The sequence below is a fragment of the Labeo rohita genome, chromosome 8 (genome assembly GCF_022985175.1).
Source record: "Labeo rohita strain BAU-BD-2019 chromosome 8, IGBB_LRoh.1.0, whole genome shotgun sequence".
In the NCBI taxonomy this organism is placed as follows: domain Eukaryota; kingdom Metazoa; phylum Chordata; class Actinopteri; order Cypriniformes; family Cyprinidae; genus Labeo; species Labeo rohita.
The window spans coordinates 7,538,025-7,560,257 of record NC_066876.1 but is presented as its reverse complement, the minus strand read 5'-3'; the positions used below and the strand labels follow the sequence as shown (position 1 = coordinate 7,560,257).

The following is a 22,233-nucleotide window of genomic DNA, read 5'->3' as shown; positions in this document are numbered from 1 at the left end:
TTATACCTGTTGCACCATCTCGGCGTAGTGCTACGTCTGAGGCGTAAAGTGAAAAGTCACGATTTGCTCGGACATGATTCGTTTTTAATCACTTATTGCAGACGCCAACTGTAACGTTTATGGTCTTTTCGGGTAGGATAATGTGGCTTATAAACAATTATTATAGGGAGGGGTCAAGCACACATGCAAACAACGCACAAACTTTGCGCAAGAATTGTGAAAGTAAAAAAGAAACTACGGCTAACACCGTATTAACGGCACAAATTCTCTCAGAGAACGAGAGATGAATCTACTTTACCATGCTGATAACGGTATATACCTGTCTTAAAGTATTTCCTTAATGTTTCTATTCGACATCTTGCTGGGACAGTATAAATGCTTGGAAATACTGAACGTCTTTAATTCGTCTCATCATTTGCAGCATTCATGCCATCCAATAATCGCAGTAAGTTTTGTGCTTGCTTTTTAATCAGAAATAAAGTATCAGCTTTCAAATTCTATCACAAACTCTACAATTTATAAATGTGTTTTTTCAGCCACAGAAAGATGTCAGGAGGCTAAAATGCACAATTGTCACGTAAATTCACATTTACCTCAGGAAAGACATTTATTGTACATAAACCCGATAGCAAGAAAAAAAAACTCTAGAGAGAAGAATTGTATTACATCGATTATATTTTACTTAAACTGTTGCCTTTATTTTTAGTGTTAGTCTGAAGAAATATGTCATGGAAATGTGCAGGGAGACCTTGTTACAAAAACGCGGACATTAGGAAATATTTCGTTAATGAAATTATTTCGCGGTGGCTTCACTTATGATGTCTTGAGCAATTCAGTTTTATATTAGTAGTTGTAGCCATTGCAGCGTGGGTGTCATCTCAGCTATCACTGCGGGAGAATGTGTTTGTGTGGATGCGCCGGGCGTAGTCGCGCCTGGTCGTAATTTTAGCTGGTGCAAGAGGTGTAAATATTTATTGTAAAATTAGATGTTGCCAAGCCCAGCATAGGGCTTACACCCAGCTTTTTTACGTCTAGCTGGTGCAACCGGCCCCAGATGTTTTTCCCCAACAGTTAACCAAACTTTCTTTTAAAACATAACAGATCATGTTTGCATTAATTTTGCCTGTAGATCAAAATTTGCCTGTGCGCATTCTGACCCCATTTGCCCAGCACAAGCCACATCGGTGAAATCTGAGAGCTTTCTGTTCCTCCAATAGCCTAAGCAACTACTAAATATTAATAAAACCATAACTTTTGTGTAAAAGGTGTTTCCCTCCTGAATGTATTTCTCAGTTGCAAACGAATTTATCATGTCCACAAGATTGACATTTTAAGATCATGTTCCATGAAAATATTTTGTAAATTTTCTACCGCAAATATATAAAAACGTAATTTTTGATTGGTAATATGCATTGCTAAGTACTTCAAAGGTGACACATTCAAAGCTGATTTTTCTCAATATTTAGATTTTTATTTTTTATTTATTTATTTATTTATTTATTTATTATTATTATTATTATTATTATTATTATTATTATATATTTTTTTTTTTTTTTTTTTTACCCTCAGATTCCAGATATTTAAATAGTTGTATCTCGGGGCCAAAATCAAATATTTCTGTGTATGTTTTTGACATGTATTTAAAAATATACTTGCATATAAGTATAAGGTCTGTTTTCTTCTATTTAGTTTTAATACATTTAAATACATGGAAATGTATTTATTACTTATATATTTCAATCTATGTGACTTCCGTATGAGAGCAGTGTATTAACATGAAATAAATGTGAAATTTTGTAGCGCTGTGGCCACACCCACTATCATATGAGACAATATCTGTTCCACAGAACTGGACTGCCAGATCAAAATTTACACACACATAAATGTTTAATACACCGTTTCATACACGGTTCTCTTACATGTTGTGTATAATTGGTTCTTAAATGTCTAACGTCCCTCTTTGTTACATTCTCAGCATTTAGTACAAATGAAGACAGAAGCCATACACAACCAGACCACATGAAAACAAGGACAAGCAGTTTACTGATGCTGAGGATAGTTTAAAGGTCCTAGAGAAAGAATGGAAAAGGAAGTAAGTTTCTTTGAGAATTTAATATCTAACACTTAAAAAAAAAAATTGGAATCAAAGACAAAGTCATATATTGACACAGTAGCACTGTTTGTCACTAAGTTTTGTATTGTGTGTTTTTGACCAGGAAAAAGCAGTATATGGTTTGACAAAGCAGATTTAGGAATTTCTCTAATGCAATCAGTGGAACACAAATTAACTAATGTCGAGCTGTTACTGTCACGAACCCGCTCCTGAATGTCAGTCTGTCTGCCACCAGAGGTCGCTGTGACATTCACATCTCACTGACTGTTACACCACACCCCGGACTACATTCCCCATCAGCCGTTGTGGCCATCACCTGTAACCAATCAGAGACCCTATTTAAACCCCGGACTTCCTGTCAGTTGTGCGGAGTATTGGTTTGCATTTAACACTTGTTGTGTGTGTTAGCAACTGTACGGAGTCAGTTTATTTTCGAGTCTTGTCTTGTCTTGTTCTTAGTCATCCTAGTCTTGAATCCTTGCATTATTACGTCTTGTATGTCTCGCTGGCTGCCTTTTGTCACTCTCGCCTGTCTGGATTACTCTTCTGCCTCGCCCTTCGGATAACGTTCGCCGTGGACTGACCCTTGCCTGTGTTACAGACTACTCTTTGGTCTTGCTGTCTATACACCTGTTTGCCATTGTTCTGACCCTGTCTGCTATGACCTTGTCTTCGTCTACGTCCTCTAATAAAAGTTTGCAAATGGATCCACCCGCTTCATTCCTCATTCCGTAACAGAATACTTGGCTGCACAAGGACCCAGCAACTTTTCACACGGACATCACCCAGGTATGGACCCTGCAAGACTGCAAGGGTGTGCGGCGACAACGGAGCCTGTGCACAAAATGGCGGCGACAGCGGTGCCCGTTCGCAAGAGGGCAGCTGCGCCGGTGCGCACTCACAAGATGGCGGCGACGGCGGAGCCTGTTCACAAAATGGCGGCGAAAACGGAGCTCCGTCACGTCACAGCTGCTACCCCTGAACCAGGCAAAGCTAAAGCTGTGTTTCCCGAGTCAAGTCAAGTTGTAGCTGTGTTTCCCGAGTCAAGTCCAGCTACAGCTGCTGTTCCAGAGTCAAGTCAAGCTACGGCTGTTGTTCCAGAGTCAAGTCAAGTTACAGCTGTGTTTCCTGAGCCAAGCCAAGTTAAAGCTGTGTTTCCTGTGTCAAGTCAGAGCTGCTCTTCCGAAGTTCAGTCAAGCTGCGGCTGTCGTTCCTGTGTTAAGTCAAGTCAGAGCTGCTCTTCCTAAGGCAAGTCAAGTTAAAGCTATGTTTCCTGTGTCAAGTAAAGCTACAGCTTTATTTCTTCTGTCAAGTCGCGTCACAGTTGCAACATCAAAGCTGTTGTTCCTGAGCCAAGTAAAGTCAAAGCTGTCGTTCCTGAGTCAAGCAAAGTCACAGCTGCCGTTCCTGAGCCAAGTAAAGTCAAAACTGTGGTTCCTGTGTCAAGCAAAGTCAAGATGGATTTTCCTGAGCCAAGTCACGTCACAGTTGGTCTTCATGAGCCGAGTCCAGCCACAGCTGGTCTCCACGAACCAAGTCAAGTCACAGCAGTTCTTAATGAGCCAAGTCAAGTTATTGCTGTTGTTTCTGAGCCAAGTCACGTCTCGTCAGACCACCCAGTGCCTCGTCACGTTTCGTCTGTCTGGCCAGAGCCTAGTCACATCTCGTCTGACCTCCCAGAGCCTCGTCACGTCATGTCTGCCAGTGTGATGGCGATCGCCATTCTCAGTATGTGGGCCGCACACTACGCTCCAGAGGTCTCGTCTGTCACCAAGTCTGCGCCAGAGGTCACCAAGTCTGCGCCAGAGGTCTCGTCTGACCTCCCAGAGCTTCGTCATGTCATGTCTGCCATTGTGATGGAGATCACCATTCTCAGTATGTGGGCTGCACACTACGCTCCAGAGGTCCCGTCTGTCACCAAGTCTGCTCCAGAGGTCCCGTCTGTCACCAAGTCTGCTCCAGAGGTCCCGTCTGTCACCAAGTCTGCTCCAGAGGTCCCGTCTGTCACCAAGTCTGCTCCAGAGGTCTCGTCTGACCACGAGTCAGCTCCAGAGGCCTGTCCGGTCGGAGAAGCTGCGCCAATGCCTCCAGAGGTGTTAGCATCAGCTGTAGAACCTCCTATGGAGGCAGCGTTCCCCTATGAACTCTCTGCTTCTCTCCTTATTCTGTCTGCCTCCTCTGTCCCTGTTCTTCCCAGGTCCCAGTCCATGATGCAGGTGCCTGCTCCGCCCTGGAGGGCTCCTGCGCCTCCTGCTCTGCCCTGGAGGGCCCCTGCGCCACCTCCAGCGCCTGTCCTGCCTGCTCCGCCCCGGTGGGCTCCTGGTCCGTCTGTCCTGTTGTGGTGGTCCTCAGCCCTGCCTGTCCTGTTTGCTCCGCCCTGGAGGGCTCCCGCGCCTCCTGCTCCGCCCTGGAAGGCTCCCGTGCCTCCTCCAGCGCCTGTCCTGTCTGCTCCGCCCTGGTGGGCTCCTGGTCCGCCTGCTCCGCCCTGGAGGGCTCCTGGCCCGTCTGTCCTGTTGTGGTGGTCCTCAGCCCTGCCCATCCTGCCTGCTCTGCTCCGGTGGGCCCCTGGTCCGCCTGCACTGCCCTGGAGGGCTCCTGGTCCGTCTGTCCTGTTGTGGTGGTCCTCAGCCCTGTCTGTCCTGCCAGCTTCGCCTGGGTTCTCTTCTCGGCTCTGTCACGAACCCACTCCTGAATGTCAGTCTGTCTGCCACCAGAGGTCGCTGTGACATTCACATCTCACTGACTGTTACACCACACCCCGGACTACATTCCTCATCAGCCATTGTGGCCATCACCTGTAACCAATCAGAGACCCTATTTAAACCCCAGACTTCCTGTCAGTTGTGCGGAGTATTGGTTTGCGTTTAACACTTGTTGTGTGTGTTAGCAACTGTACATAGCCTAAGTCAGTTTATTTTCGAGTCTAGTCTTGTTCTTAGTCATCCTAGTCTTGAATCCTCGCATTATTACGTCTTATCTGTCTCACTGCCTGCCTTTTGTCACTCTCGCCTGTCTGGATTACTCTGACAGCAACTGCCTCGCCCTTTGGATAACATTTGCCGTGGACCGACCCTTGCCTGTGTTACAGACTACTCTTTCGTCTTGCTGTCTATACACCTGTTTGCCATTGTTCTGACCCTGCCTGCTATGACCATGTCTTTGTTGATGTCCTCTAATAAAAGTTTGCAAATGGATCTGCCTGCTTCACGCTTCATTCCTCATTCTGTAACAGTTACAATGCCACAGGGCATCCATGGAGAAAAGGTAAATGTGCAACATGATGCATGTAAAGCAAGAGACTTCACAGCTGATCTCTACTACATTTGATCTCGTTTTTCCCGTTACTAGCAACAAATATTGAAGATGAAAATTTGAGTAAGAATAAGGAGATCAACAGTTGCTGTGGTTGGACTAAAGGGGATTTTTGGGATACTGGATATATGAAGCAGCACTGAGGAATATATGACAGACAACCTTGAGTTGATGGACGAAGAAAGAAATTTGAAGAGATTTCTTAATTTTAAGGAGCCTAATAAAAAATATGCAATGGGTCTTCAAAGAGCCGTCACTCAGGTTAGATATAAAAATACATGTAATTAGCCTCATGAGAACTTGACAAACTTATGATTGTATTAAAACTGTATTTAAAGTGCTGTGCCTTCAATATTGTCACATTGCAAGATTGATTTAAAAATCTTTCGTCTTAAGGAAAAACAAGTGGGAGAAATGGCATAGAAAGGAAGGAGGAGGCCAATACTGGACAGAGCAGAAAGAAATCTGTAAGTGTCACCAAGTACTTCTCATATTTGTCTTGCAAATCAAATGTTATAAAATGTTCAGTAACATAAGTTAGATTACATCTTTATTACAGTGTCGTGAAAAGCATATGAAATGCATCCTTCATCTGATAAAGATGCAGAAGACATCGTGGGAAGCAAAAGTGACAGATTTTCAAGTCATCAGTGCAAAATCAACAAAGCCCACTGTCCTCACAAAAAAAAGGTCAGTCATCATTGTAGATACCATATAAATATGTTTTATATTTATATTTCAGACATTATAGGGCCACTGACTGCTCTTCAGTGGGGAGAGGACTTAATGTGAGCTCCTTGAATTCAAAGGTCTTCTCAAATTTAAAACCCTTCATTCCCCTCCACATCAAATTCCAGGTCTTCATTCCAAATCTGAAGTACTAGGACCTGCACCAAAGTCTTCCTCAAATGCTGTCTTGGTTTGGGAATACAAGTATTCCACACCAATGAGGCCACCTGTGGAAACACAGTGTATCATGCTGATGTTTTAACAACACGTGGCTGAAATACAGACAAATGTCTTATTTTTATGAACACAGTACCTGGTCTGGTGTAATCTTGTTCCAGTTTGATGCCCAAAAGTTGTTGGCTCAGTACATTAAGGTACTGCTATAGCCACTGTAGCTGATGTTCTTCCTACTGCCATCTTCAACTGCAGTGACCCTATTGGCAGCATTCCACTGCATTAGCCCTTCCTATACAGCTGTACATCTGGATGGTCCTTGTGACGACCCATGTGTATGTGTGTCGTCCCTGGGTTGAATTGTGGAATTGCTCCGCCTCACAACTGATTGCCCTCGGATGGGTTTATGGAGGACACCTGTTGTTGGATTCCTGTCTGGCCTTTTAAAAGGCTGTATGCCAACTTGTCAGCGGGCTGCAGTTGGGATTTGATTTTGTTTGGTTTCTGTTAACTTTGTTTTATTTTACACATCCAACATTCCTACAGCCCATTACATGTTCATGCATTCACTTAACTTTACACCACTGATTCCTGACTCTCATGCTACATTGTTTTGTTTCTGTATAGTTCTGTTTTAATAAATTTAGTGTATTCACACTTTCTTGTGTGTCCCCGTATTTTGTTACGTCCTTTTCGAGCCATGGGGCGTAACAAATTGGGGCTCGTCTTCTTTGTAGTACAATTGATTTCTTAGTGTGAGAATGATTGAAATATTTGATATTCCTTCATCCGTTTATTCGTTTGAACAGTTTGAAACGTTGGTTTGCTCGCAACGTTTTGAGGGAAATCCTATTTGAATAGTTTGACATCACGTTGCAATTTAGTCATGTGTTGGGCAGCACCTGAAAGTGATTGATTGCAATTGATTGCCATTCGAAGTCACAGACGGGTAAGTGGCTCTTGTGCAAATTTGTTTGTTTTACTTGGGGTTTTTCCCGGTTAGGATTAGCGACTTGTTTCCTTTGAGACATGTCGTTTTTATTGTTTTGGTAGTGTTGTGGTGAAAGCGGGTAGTAGCGGTTGTCTCGGGAGCACTTCCATGGGGTTGTGAACTGTCGCTGGTAACCAGTTGCAGTTTCTCCCATTGGGTTTATGTGCTTAAAGTTCCCCCCGCCGGTAACTGCATGAAGACTAGGGTCTAGTAAGTTAGATAGATTGGGTATTTGGGAAAAGTAGATGGGGAAAACTCTGAGTGTTTGATTGCACAAGTAGTTGCTTGCGGTCTGTGAAATATTTATGGCTGATGTTAAAAAGTTTGCTAAATCGCCTTCACACGCATCATATTAAATAAATGCACAAAAGAACAACTGTTAAGAATTGCGAGTTTTATGAGGTTAAAATTGATAAGAGATTTATAGAAAGTACTATCAGGATTGAGTTGGAAAATTAGTTGATGGAAAAAGGAATTTTACCAGCTGAAATGGAGCAAACTCAGCATGTACAGGAAGGTGGATAGTGGTGGTTCAATGGAATCTGGTGCTTGTGCAAGTTTCCCACTTCATCAAAATGTAAAACTTGTTCCTAAATTCCATAAACATGATCCAGATGTTTTTTGTCCCCCCCCTCTTTTTGAACATGTCTCTGAAATACAAGGTTGGTCCAAAACAAACTGTGCTCAATTAGCTTTTTCTGATTTGACTGCTGAAGAATGCAAAGATTATGATATTAAGTTGGCAGTGTTCAAAGTGTGTGAGTGTGAGGTGTGGTCCGCCCTGTCAGTTTCTTCTCTTGCAAGTCTAACTCGTATAATTTGAATTATTCTGTTGTAGAAAAGGAAGCTTTTGCTTTGATTTGGGCGTTACAACATTTCAGTATTTATGTTGGTTCGGGTCAACCCATTGTGGTCTACATGAATCACAACCCGTTGACGTTTCTTAGTTCTTTTCATTGCCCAAATCAAAGGCTCATTCGTTGATCTTTGTTTTTACAGGCTTACTCCCTTGATATTCGACATGTCAGAGGATCTGAAAATGTTGTTCCAAAAGCTTGCTAGTGCGTTCTATGGTGTTGCAGACAGTTATCTCCAGCCCCAACAGAACACATTCTTAACTGCGTGCATCCTCTGTTAGACATGTAAACTATACCCTTTTCTGTCCTGGGCTGTGGCCTCATACAGGTCCTTGAAGGACATACTAGCAAATTTGCCAAAGCCTATGAGCACCTGGTCTTCTGGTGTGTCAGTGCCTTCTCTAACTTGGTGCTCTCTAATGTCTCTGATGCATTTCACTTTGCAATTTTGGGTTGCCCACTGGCAGAAACATAAATCGGGAATAATACAAATGAATGAATATATGAATGAATTATACGAATGTAACTCTGAAGGTTCTGATTGTCTTCAGAAAAGATTCTGATGTCATTTTGTTTTCATCTTTACTCTATGTAACATCTAAAGTAGTGATCTTGATCGCAATACTGCTTTATCCACAAAGTTCATGAAAACAGCTGTATTCAGCTTTTCCATAAGCGCCATCTAGTGTCATACAGAGGATTTACAGATACTTACATTTACATTCAGCTTGTGTGCAGTTTTTGTCTGGCCAAAAAACAGACCGTTTGTCATGCCCTTGCTGTAGCCTATATTTTGACCAGTTGATGAAAAACAAACTTATGTGGATTCTACACATTTAAACAATTCAGATAAGTTAGATAAGATTTATGGAGCAGATAAAAAAACATATAATCATTTATTAATCAGTTATTATTTTGACTTAACTCCTTTCTTTATTTAAAGGCTGAAATGTGAGGTTTGCCTTTTATGAAACGTTCTCAAAGCTTTATTTGATCATTTACTTTAGATATTTGAACATGCCATATAGGTTGTCAGTCATGTTGTCATTTAAAATCCTGACATCATTGGTACTGTTATTGTTTTACTGATTAGGTAAACAAAAAGTCATTTTATTTGTTGTTTGTTAATTTTTAAATGTAAAACTTGAAGTAATTTATGTGTCAGTACTTTTCAAACACTTCCAGCACATTTTAACAATACCGTGGTAATACTGATAACCGTGATAATTTTGGTCACTATAATCATGATAGGACATTTTCATACCGTTACATCCCTAGTCATTGGATAGCAACCATTTGAAGGTTTTGACCCGGTACTGGCTGAACTGCAGGGCGCTGTCGTTCAGCACAAGCTGGTGATTTGACGTTATAACCTGTTGTTGCCACATGAGTACTGGCCTCCTCCTACACTATTGTAGCAGGTCATGAGAAACATACACAGACAACTCTTTATTTGTAGACATATATTAACTAAAACTTTTTCTGAAATGTGTAACTATGTACAACAATTATTTGTAACACAAAACCTATTGAAAGAATGCATTTATGATCGTTTGGACTATTTGTTGAAACTATGTCTGTCCTTTTTTGACTTCTTCCAGCCACTGGGCCACAGTCTTCCCAGAGGCCTTTGCACAAAAAATGGCAGTGGCCAAAATCTTTAGTTTTTGGCTGGCCGCATTTTTGACAAAACAAATGTTCCGGGGTTTGTCTTTTATATCAGACCTTGTGATCTGGCTGCTGTGGCTGCCTCTTCTGCGTTCTTTTGCCGCCAAGTTGTGGTCCTGGGCACCCTTTGATTGTGTGGTGCAGGTATGGTTGCAGCAGCAAGTGCAGGTGCAGCAAATGGTGTAGTTGTAGCAGCAGGTGCTGCAGCAGGTGCAGCAGTGGATGGAAGAGAGGGTGTCATTGGAGGACGTTGGCCCCAAACGTGCTGTCTTGCCTGTCCAGAAGCATACTCGTGGATGGCAAACTCAAAGGCTGTGTGTTCGTGCTTGATTGGTGCAGGAAGTTTTGACAGCACTGGTGGGAGGAGTTCGGAGGCCACCAATGGAGCTGTAAAGGGCTCAACGTTTTGCTGCAGGACTTCCCTCTAAAATTAACAATTAATTTAACTTTCCACTGTGAGATCATCAACTGGTTAAGCTCGTAAAGCTTTAATTTAGTCCTGGCCATGATTCTAGGGCTATCCAGGACTACATCCCTGAAGGTACGGTAGTCCCAGAGGTTGGCAGCCCACCGGTTCACATTGACACCAGTGACGGTCTGACCAGCAGGGTAAATGCGGCAGAGAGCCAGGCAGATGGCCTCAACTAGATGGCTTGCGTTGGGCTACTGAGCCGGTCCACTTTCCTCACCAAGGAAGCAGCTGCGAAGTAAGAAAGCAAGCAAAATGATGAAACAGATTATATGTGAACATAAACAACACTGTACAGCATTGTCATGTTTTTAGACACATAGAACTTTTTTTTGAGAATCTCTCTGACATAATTAGTCAAATAAAAATAATAGAGTGAAAAAAAGAAAAAAAAAACAAAGTTTTGTAATTGGAGCCAAGTAACTGAAAGTGCAAAGGAAAGACAGAACTTGCTAGAAAACAATTTTATTAGATAAAGTCGTAAAACATGAATGATCCAAAAATTAAGGGGCAATTTGGAAACTTACCGCTTTAGACTCTCTGTGCCAGGGGTCATGCTGGTTGCTGAGTGACTGACTTTGAACCTGCCCACTCTGACAGGTTATCCCACAGAGTGATAATCTTGTCCACCTTTTGCTGCGTGACGAATCCCTGATGGCGCAAGTCAACCAGACCAACTTAATTACGTTGTCATAACCAGGTTGGCCATCTGGTCTTAGACTCTCCACCTGTACATAAAAATAAATATACTGGTCTGTCCCAGGAAAGAAAGACTCTAGATCCGACTGCAAGGATAGCAGGGGATGGGCTGCAGGGGATCGCAGATGAGGTCCATAAACTCAAGGGGCTCATCCAAGTCCTCAAACCTTTCATCCCCATCCAGATCACCCTCCAGGTCTTCCTCTTAAAGCCCATCTGGAGTGTCAGGATCCACTGCAAAGTCTTTCTCAAATGCCCATTTGGTTTGTGAATACAAGTACTCAACGCCAGTGAGCTCACCTGTAGAAATACACAGTGTATAACACGGATGTTTTAACAGCGCATTGGTGAAAAACAGCTTCTGTGTGTATGTGACAAATGTGCATGAACACAATAGCTGTGTATTCACCCGGTCTGGTGTAATCCTCCACCATTTTAAGGCCTAGAAGCTGCTCACTTGAGACATTTAGGTACTGCTGCATTTGTCTGCTGTGGCAGATATCTTCCCTGCAGCCAACTTCAACTGCAGCCAACTTCAGCTGCAGCAACTCCACACACTTCATTCCACTGTACACTTGAAAGTGCAAGGCATTTGCACTTGTACCTGAAAACAAAGACAGAAGTCATTACCAAGGAAAACACTTGACTTGTGCACACACAAGCCAATTGACTCTATGCACGATCACTTCCGCGTTTGGTCTCAGTCCGCTCAGTTACATCCGGTGCAGCACCGGAAGCCGTTTTCGCTATTGGTTATAACTGTGTGAAACTGGAGCAGGAGAACATGACATACTTCACTCGCTGTTTACAAGAGCTTCCCTGCATAAAAGTAAATGACGTTAATCGTATCGTGAGGCAATCAGCTCAGCAGTAAGAAAGAGAAGGGCTTCAAATGATATATTTCGAATTACATGGACAATTTTGAGGGCGAGTATTCTCATGCTATAATGTTATACGAATATCGATTCTAGCCATCTTCGTTTCTCACAGTTTATGTCTTTGCATGTATGTATGTATGTATTTATTTATTTATATATCTATCTAGTTACATTTTATGTACATTGCATCTTATGTGATTTTTTTTTTTATTAATATACATTATGGATTTTACTTTATGAACGTTACTAACTATAAATAATATCTCAGTTTCTAGTAAGGATCAGGTGACAGGAGAGATCTGCGTGAGGGCGACATTTTTCAGGTCGATGAGGAAGTCAGAGAAGCCGCATAGTTTGGGAGGTGTTGAACTCACTTATTCAAACAGCCTTTTGCTGCCACCTACTGGTTTGGTTTCAATTTATTTTCATTTCAATGCCTACAGGTGTAGAAAACACACACACCAAAATAATAATAATAATAATAATCATAAAAAACGAACACAAATAATCATTTAATATTGTATTTACACAACATCACCGTAGATGAAAAGTTTAACACTGCATCAAAGTTATTTATATTTGCATTTCTGCATTATAAATGTTCAGTTATATTTATGTTTACATTACTGCATTGCATTTGTTCAAAGTTATATATAGTTACATGTTTACAGTATTGTATTGAAACTATTAATTATATTTAAAAGTTTGCATTCCTGCAGTGCAGGCAACATTGTATAAAATATACGTTTATATTATTTATTACGAAAATAAATCTAAAATCATCAATCTTCAACAAATGTTTTACTGTCTTTAATCCTTTGCCCAAGCTTTCACTAATGGGCCATTCTGGTAATTACTATAATGTATAACTATATAATACTATATTGTAATACTTAAATTATAAATCGCTGTCAAATTAATCTTATGAAAGAGTTTTGCCGCTCGTATATTTAGCTTTAGAATGCGCTATGCGGAAGTAAATGGGCTGACCGAGATTCTACCGGAAATACGTCAGCAGCGTTCGTGCATAGAGTCTATTATAACATTATATTACAAACCTGGCACAAAGCGATTCAGGTGCAGGTGAAATGACTCCAGGGACGTCGAGCCACATGCACGGCGGTACACACGCAGAAGTACACCTCCCTTGGTCACCTGTCCAGTCTTACTGTACAACTGTACACTCGTGGGGTCCTGGATGCAGTCTATGTGGCCAAAGATCCTGCATTCTCTGCTGGTCCAAGAGCTGGATTCCCATTGTGTCTGTCGCCCCCCTGAAGTCTTTAAGCAGCTTCTCAACAAGCTGCTTAGTCTCCTGAACCCCTCGAGTGCAGCGGCAGCAATGTCTTTCAAGCTCTTTGTAGGTGGGCTGGCAGCCTGTTGACCGCTTGGCCTCCTTTAGCCTCTCCATATCTGAAGCGTCCCACTTGAAGATGCAAGCAGAGAGGTTTTTCATGAAGACACTGTACAGCGGATGGCTGTCTGTGTTCACTTCTACTGCGAACTGCTGAATAAGGTGCCACACATCCAACCTGACAGCCAGCTGGTCACACTCTGCAAACATCAGCTGCCTTGCTTTTGCCCGTGGTAGAGCAGCAGTCCCGGTCTACATAAAGGACTTTTGAAAGAGCTTCTCCAGCTCTGCGGTCGCACTCCACTATTCCAGAGCACATGGCAAGCAGGCTATCACCCTCTGACACCGTAAGGACACACATGAGGGCCTGCCCAAACTCATTGCCCACATCTGTCACCCATGCTGCTGTTCCAGCTGCCTCACCAGCGAGCTTCTTAGTGACCTGAAATGGTGTTTAAAAAAGACTTATTGTGAAAAGCCTGCATCTCTACTAACATTGAAGTTGTGTCTGTGGTGTGGGACATTAACAAGCACAGAGAGGTATTCTGATGACTGGCAAACTTACTGCTTTCTGTGCCTGACACAGTTGCCTATACAGGGCATTGGCACTATTTCCCAGTGTGTGCCCCCGCATCATCCTGATGACTTCCTTATCACAGGACAGCCTGCACAATAAAGAATATAGCACAATGTGTTAATACATCCACTACAGTAAAAACCGGGGTGTTCTATTAGACAACAAAAACATCTCTTTACATCTCATTAACCAATCATTTATGTAATGTATGGTATGCACATTATCTTTTGATAACAATAAATTGCAATGTAGAAACATTGCAGCAGCTGTATAGGAAAAAGAGAAATTGTGTGGATCGTTTTTTTTTTTTTTCCTGCTGATGATTTTGACTAACCATTTGCAAAAGCGCAGATTCTGGCAACATCTCAGAGTCTTTTCTCTTTATATATTTTTGCAGAAGTTCCATCTTAGTACCTGGATGGGCACTCTGCTTTTCCCCATTTTACGAACCTGAAATGGAGGAACACAGAATTAGTTAAAGCCACAACACTGTCAACAGCAATGATTATGTTGTGATAAATTTTGCAATCAAAAGTTTGCAATCAAAAGTGATGTTCAATCCAAACAAAAGAATGATCATGTGCATTTGGTCAGGTATAACTGAAGTACAAGGTTTTGAGAAACATTATGTGAATGCTTGGCTGAAGAGGTGCGTCTTTAATTTAGATTTAAACAGAGAGTGTGTCTGAACCCCGGAAGTTATCAGTTTGATGTAAGATCAAGTAAAACTGGCAATAGTCAGTTAAAGAGCTCTATACCCTTTTCTGCTGCGGTCTGTTGCCTCATAAAGGTCCTTAAAGGTCCTTAAATGGTGGTAAAGTCACCAAATCCAACAAGGACTTGGTCTTCTTGGGCTGGTGCCCTGTCTAATTAGCTGCTCTGTGATGGCAGCCAGCACATCAGGAAACAAACCAGTGTACCGCAGCAAGACGTATTTGTTGCCCATGACAGTAGGCTGGGTGGTGTCACCGCCCTCACGCTCCCGCTGATGCATGGCCAGCACCATGGCTACATAACCAATATCACTGAAAAGCAACCATTTAAAGGATTTACCCCGTTACTGGCCAAACTGCAGGGTACTTTCACTCAGCACTAGCTGGTGATTGGACGGGACACCTTCCGCTGCTGCCACATAAGCGAAAGGCCTGCTGCGAGAGTGAAGGAGGAGGCCAAAGTGTCCTGGAGTGGGATTCTTCCTGTAGGCAGTAGCAAGAGCCACTGCCTCAGGTGAGGGCTTAAGGGTGAGCTCACTGGAGGTCTCCCTGCAGAACTGGGCACTGTAATCCATCTTTTACAAGACAAAAAAGGGAAAGGGAAAAAAAAACAACATCAACTGGCACAGCGCTGTTAAAACACAAAAATACACTCGTTAGATTTACAGTAGTGGCCAAAAGTGATGTCCAAGGGGATATTTGCACAACATTTGCTTTTATTGACCCTAAAAATTTAGTTTGGTTTATCACAGTTGTTTTTTTTTTTTTTTACTGTGCAAAATAATTCATAGAAGAGAAAAATAGTCACAGGAAAAACCTTATACGTTGACTTTAATATAATTGGATTTTAATATTTCTTTGATTCTCATTTATATTGGTTCTCCCAGGCATTCTTCAATAAGCATTTATTCTTGAGTTTTCACAAAAGAGCACATACAAAAGGGGGGGGATGGGGAACAGATAACAAAACTTAGTAGGGTCATGTACAGGTGCCTGTATGACCTTTCTGGCCTTTGATCTTTATGAGTAGAGAATAGTTTTAGATTTTATTGTAATTGGAAGAAGTGGAAAAGTGGAACCGAAGATCGGCTTGGCGATAGCCAATCTTCTCTGTTGGCCCCCTGCGCCCACCTGTGCCCTGCCCATTCACGTGAGTATAAGTGTTGTGGCCCCAGAGTGTGAAATATTGACCAGTTTAAGTTGAGAAATGAAACTTAGCAGCATTTACATTTATTTACATTGTAAGATGGCAAGAGAGCAGAGATGGCCCCCTGTCCTTTCCAAGATAGACCAGGAATGGAGAGAAAACCTTCGGAAGAAGTTAGCTATACACATGAACAACACAAGGTTATGTGTCTGCAAGGCAGAAGCCTCAAGGAAAGAACAGAGGAAGATGATGTTCCGCAAACCACATTGGCCTCCAGTTATTTCTGCGGAGGAAAGTGAGAAGAGGAGAAGGTTTTGGGAGAGCCTAGAAGAAGATGGTTCTCAAGCCACCCCATCCACGTCTAAGCAGTGGCCTCCAAAAATTAAGACAGTTAGAGTGTCAGGTAAAATTTGTATGAAGTATGAATGAATGTGAAAGTACAAAGTCATATGAAAGTCAACAAATGTCTAAAATAACTTTTTTGTGTGTGTGTTTTTTTACAGTTCCTCCATCTGCATCTTAGCTGTGTTCCCTGCTCCATCAACTGTGACTGATAATCCCCTTAAAAAAGCTGGAGGAGAAGGAAGAAGGCTAAAGAAGATGAGGAGGCCCTAAAGCATGGCAAAGCCACCGCACAGAGAAGGGATCCAAAGGGGCATCCCTGCAGGCTTTGTGGAAAGCCCAAGAGACCTGAGTTTGGGCACAGCTTTTACCAAGGTGAACATTTCTGTACCACGACTGCGGGAAAATCTGTCTGGCTTTCCGAACAGAAGAGGGTAGCTGCTGCTGCTGACAATGTCAGAGATGTTCCTCAGACGACAGCTTGGAGAAGGAAGAAGAAAAAAGAGGCCATTGCTGAAGACCTGTCAGAGAAGCAGGTAAAAGAACGCAAGATATTTACCTGCAGCCTGTGCCAGCAGCCGAAGACAAAGGAGTATGGACACTCACGGTATGGTGGCAAAGCCTTCTGCAGCACGTATGAAGGCAAAACAGTGGAACTGTGATTGGCGTAGCAACTGGCCCTTGCTCCTGTTGAATGAAGGTGTTTATGGTTTAATATTTAATTAATCTTTATCTTTCGTTGTCTTTAATTTGTTATACTGTTTCTGCTGCTCATTTATTAGCTTTTTGTTTACATTATTTTTTTTTATCCTTTATTTTTTTTCTAGTGTGAACTATTTAATAAATCTTTTATTATCTTTAATTTTGTTGTACCGTTTCTGCTTTTATTTCTTTCTGTTTTACTTGTATACTTGTGGTTAGTTAATTTGTTGTTGTGGCACAGAAGTAGAAGCTGCCCACCCTGGTGCTTTCCTTACAGGTGGCTGGGGACAGGGCAGCCCTTGCTCTTGAGCTAAAAGCTCTTGTGCCTTCCTCTTCCTCCACAGGGTAGTTCTGCTCATGGATGTTCCTGCTGCTGGAGCAGAGAGATGCTGGCCGTGGAGCAGAGAGGGCAGCAGCCGCTGGAGCAGAGAGGGATGCTGCCAGTGGAGCGGACAGAGTGGGTGCTGATGCAGGAGGAGGAGGTCACTACCGTGTTGCGTGGACTCAACATAGGGGAAACGTTGAAGTGATGACCCAGGTGCAGAGGGCATTGACTTCATCTGCCTGGCTACAGGAAGGTTGGTGTCAGACACCATGCTGATGTGAGGTAAGGGCACACTCAGAGCCAGACATCTGCCTCCATCTTCTTCCTGTAGTTGTTGTACCTGTTAGAAATGACAATTAATAGGACGAACATAATCTGAGAATTGTAAAATTACTTTTATAGCTGGCTTTCAAAGAAACTATACTTACCAGACAGAAAGCGTCTGCTGATTGACCTCAAACAGCTGAATTCTTGTTTGTCCCCTCAGTGCTGGGTAGTTCCCCACCAGTCTCCGTATGGCCTGGTCATCATGCAGAATGGCAGTCCAGCAGTTTGTTGAGACGCCCCACTTCACCTTCCCTGCTGGATAAATGGAGCAGAGCTCCAAACATACTGCCTCTACAATTCTACTAATATTAGGCCACTGCGCAGGACCCGATCCCTGCCCCAGGACACACCTGCAAAATAAAATGGATGATTATAAAGCATAAAAAGCATGGTCATTTATATTTTTACAGCTCAAAGTGTGCAAATGTTTAAAGTGCTCCTAGTATGCATTTCAAATATGACCTCAGGAATTGATCTTTTTCTGTTATGGCTGTACATCACGAAGTAACACATCTGCATAATGTCTGCCCACATTCTACGTCGTGAACAACTTGCCCGCCCACAAACAGTAAAATTTCCATGTGGATAAATGTCGAGAAGACGCTGTATCCTATGCTGTGAGAGTACATTTGTTCTATATTCACTTCCAAAAGATCGACAAAGATTGTATTTTCAAGCGATCATTCAAAATAAGTAGTTGTGTATGTTATGTTGTGCAACAACCCTGCACATGTCTTGCTAACCGGCTAACTCACGCTTCTGTTGTTCAGCTGTGGACCCGCTGTAGTCTAAACGTTTGTGATTGATGCAGCTTGATTGTCTGTCTGTCTCATTAGTTGGAGTAATAATAAAGGATGGTGCACAAAGCGGCATATGAGGATTTGCTAATGTTTTTGTACTGTAAAGTAATTTAAAGTCATTGCCCTTTGATGTACTGTAGTAAAAGCAACAGTCATTTTGTGTGTACTGGGTTTTAATACATAGTTGAGCTGGTTACTGTAGTAAAACCATGCTCATCCCTTCATAAGTGTTTATGTGCCTGATGTTAATTAAAAGTAAAACTACATCATTTTTTTGCAAGGTTACATGCATGTTTTTTTGTACAGTTAGCTATACTTTGCAAGAGTGCATGTCTCAGCAAGGTGTGAAAATGACCAATCTGTGTGTGGGGGGGGTGGGGAACAGATAACAAAACTTAGTAGGGTCATGTACAGGTGCCTGTATGACCTTTCTGGCCTTTGATCTTTATGAGTAGAGAATAGTTTTTGATTTTATTGTAATTGGAAGAAGTGGAACCGAAGATCGGCTCGGCGATAGCCAATCTTCTCTGTTGGCCCCCTGCGCCCACCTGTGCCCCGCCCATTCACGTGAGTATAAGTGTTGTGGCCCCAGAGTGTGAAATATTGACCAGTTTGAGTTGAGAAATGAAACTTAGCAGCGTTTACATTTATTTACATTGTAAGATGGCAAGAGAGCAGAGATGGCCCCCTGTCCTTTCCAAGATAGACCAGGAATGGAGGGAGAACCTTCGGAAGAAGTTAGCTATACACATGAACAACACAAGGTTATGTGTCTGCAAGGCAGAAGCCTCAAGGAAAGAACAGAGGAAGATGATGTTCCGCAAACCACATTGGCCTCCAGTTATTTCTGCGGAGGAAAGTGAGAAGAGGAGAAGGTTTTGGGAGAGCCTAGAAGAAGATGGTTTAATGGTTTAATATTTAATTAATCTTTATCTTTCGTTGTCTTTAATTTGTTATACTGTTTCTGCTGCTCATTTATTAGCTTTTTGTTTACATTATTTTTTTTTATCCTTTATTTTTTTTCTAGTGTGAACTATTTAATAAATCTTTTATTATCTTTAATTTTGTTGTACCGTTTCTGCTTTTATCTTTATCTTATCTTTATCTTTCATTGTCTTTAATTTGTTATACTGTTTCTGCTGCTCATTTATTAGCTTTTTGTTTACATTATTTTTTTTATCCTTTATTTTTTTTCTAGTGTGAACTATTTAATAAATCTTTTATTATCTTTAATTTTGTTGTACCGTTTCTGCTTTTATTTCTTTCTGTTTTACTTGTATACTTGTGCTTAGTTAATTTGTTGTTGTGGCACAGAAGTAGAAGCTGCCCACCCTGGTGCTTTCCTTACAGGTGGCTGGGGACAGGGCAGCCCTTGCTCTTGAGCTAAAAGCTCTTGTGCCTTCCTCTTCCTCCACAGAGTAGTTCTGCTCATGGATGTTCCTGCTGCTGGAGCAGAGAGGGATGCTGCCAGTGGAGCGGAGAGAGTGGGTGCTGATGCAGGAGGAGGAGGTCACTACCGTGTCGTGTGGACACAACATAGGGGAAACGTTGAAGTGATGACCCAGGTGCAGAGGGCATTGACGTCATCTGCCTGGCTACAGGAAGGTTGGTGTCAGACACCATGCTGATGTGAGGTAAGGGCACACTCAGAGCCAGCACATCTGCCTCCATCTTCTTCCTGTAGTTGTTGTACCTGTTAGAAATGACAATTAATAGGACGAACATAATCTGAGAATTGTAAAATTACTTTTATAGCTGGCTTTCAAAGAAACTATACGTACCAGACAGAAAGCGTCCGCTGATTGACCTCAAACAGCTGAATTCTTGTTTGTCCCCTCAGTGCTGGGTAGTTCCCCACCAGTCTCCGTATGGCCTGGTCATCATGCAGAATGGCAGTCCAGCAGTTTGTTGAGACGCCCCACTTCACCTTCCCTGCTGGATAAATGGAGCAGAGCTCCAAACATACTGCCTCTACAATTCTACTAATATTAGGCCACTGTGCAGGACCCGATCCCTGCCCCAGGACACACCTGCAAAATAAAATGGATTATTATAAAGCATAAAAAGCATGGTCATTTATATTTTTACAGCTCAAAGTGTGCAAATGTTTAAAGTGCTCCTAGTATGCATTTTAAAATATGACCTTTAATGCAGTGTGTCATGTAGCTGTATGTAAACATAAACTATCTGCAAAGTTGTGAAGCCGACAGTGCACGATAAATAGTTATTGTCTATCAAAAAAAAAAAAAAGTCGGCTCACAATCGCCTGAACGAGTCATCAGGAATTTATCTTTTTCTGTTACCGCTATACATCACGAAGTAACACTTCTGCATAATGTCCACCCACGTTCTGCGTCGCGAACAACTTGCCCGCCCACAAACAGTAAAATTTCCATGTGGATAAATGTCATGTAGAGAAGACGCTGTATCCTATGCTGTGAGAGTACATTTGTTCTATATTCACTTCCAAAAGATCGACAAAGATTGTATTTTCGAGCGATCATTCAAAATATGTAGTTGTGTATGTTATGTTGTGCAACAACCCTGCACATGTCTTGCTAACCGGCTAACTCACACTTCTGTAGTTCTGTTGTTCAGCTGTGGGCCCGCTCGAGGACGGCTTGTTTCTGCGTCGACCAAAGCGCATGCGGAGCGCACCACTGGCACGCACACTGTGCTCAAAGTTCAAATGAGTTGAACTTGTGAAAGCTGCTTAATGTATTATACGGTGTTGAAGTTTACAACATAGAGGTGTGCCTGGTTCGCTTACATAACCAAATTGTGAGCACTTTCCACTGTAGTCCGTGCTTCCTTGTCCATCAGCCACTTAAACTGTTTCATCGTCAGACTCTGGCTCGAATTGGTGTGGCAATGGGCGTTTCACTTTTTTGACATGCACTCTAAGCGGTAAACCAATCATAAAGGACTGCGCCATCTGAACAATCACAGCAGTGAGGGGTTTATAGAGACTGATTCTTCGAACTGCTTCGCACGAGTCATTTACGAATCATTTAGAAATGAGGTAAAATTAAATCTATTTTTAGAGAAAACTAAAGGGTTTTTTGACCTTTCATAAATGTAAACCTGTTTTAGGAGTCTCATAAAACAATATTGCAACCTTTAAAATGGCATAATATGAGCACTTTAATGTACTGCTTCAGGCTTTCTTTTCCATGGCAGGTTAAGGTTTTTGAGTGGGTGGCCTTAAACCTGCCTTGCAAAAGTCTCTCCTTGTGTCTCAGCGGATATGAAACACCCTGTCTGTCACTGTCCGGCAGTCTGTCCCACAGCCGAACAATGTCAGCAGCCCCCTGGTATCTGGCCAGGTCCACCACTCTGTCAAACCCTGGACCCTGGTCCTCTGCACACCTAACAAAAAGAAAGAAGATAAGATAATATGGATGAAAAAGTCCTCCAGCATGGCAAAGGATGCTTGTATGCGTACATACATCTTCCTGGGGCTCAGGTGGCAAGTCCTGCTAGGACTGAGAGGGTGACAGTGAATTACGAGATAAGCATATAGCTTCCTTGGTTGAGACTAAAAAAAGAGGGGAGATGGTGTGGTCCTGCTCCTCTGCCTTATCCCCAAATCCCTCATCCTCTATATCTCCCAAGTCCGCTGGGATTCTGTCTGGAACATCTGGGTCCCACCCAAAGCGCTTCATGAACTCCCAGGACTGCTGCGACACACAGGTACTTCACCCCGATGAGCTCGCCTGACAAAACAAAATTAAAAAGAAAACAAGGTTGTAAAACAGAGCTCTGTGCATTACAAAAAAAAAAATGTGTGTGTGTATATATATATATATATATATATATATATATATTATAGTCAATCATTATAGACACAAACCTGTGTACTGTCTTGGCTTGGAGTAGTCTTGCATTAGACTACAGCCAAGAAGACACTGGCTGAGCTTATTGAGGCTGTGCTGGAGTGAGCCACTGTTGCAGCACAGCAACAAGGGAGCATCATGTGTGATGGCGGCGGCAGCAGCACGGTCCTTTTTCCACCGCTCCAAACCCTCAAGCAGATAAGCCTGGAAATTTTCCAGG

General features: G+C 42.4%; 1 protein-coding gene across 10 annotated transcripts in view; it reads left to right on the top strand.

Moving 5' to 3' along the window:
- Positions 1 to 20,377, top strand: part of LOC127169368 (keratin-associated protein 5-8) — a 23,915-nt gene extending 3,538 nt beyond the window's left edge. For 6 of the 10 annotated variants that reach the window (XM_051116688.1, XM_051116689.1, XM_051116692.1 and 3 more), the window contains 2 exons: positions 1,976 to 2,092; positions 4,311 to 5,289. In XM_051116688.1, coding sequence (XP_050972645.1) covers positions 2,081 to 2,092; positions 4,311 to 4,805 — 507 coding nt within the window. In that variant the 5' untranslated portion in view covers positions 1,976 to 2,080 and the 3' untranslated portion in view covers positions 4,806 to 5,289. Of the gene's footprint in view, positions 1 to 1,973; positions 2,093 to 2,216; positions 3,366 to 4,310; positions 5,290 to 5,821; positions 5,893 to 5,984; positions 6,116 to 6,282; positions 15,685 to 15,780; positions 16,085 to 16,184; positions 16,726 to 17,069; positions 17,333 to 17,537; positions 18,745 to 18,840; positions 19,058 to 19,596; positions 19,812 to 20,017 lie in introns of those variants that run through there. The other 4 variants (XR_007828233.1, XR_007828234.1, XR_007828235.1 and 1 more) reach the window with 4 other exon arrangements.
- Positions 20,378 to 22,233: the final 1,856 nt, after the last annotated feature.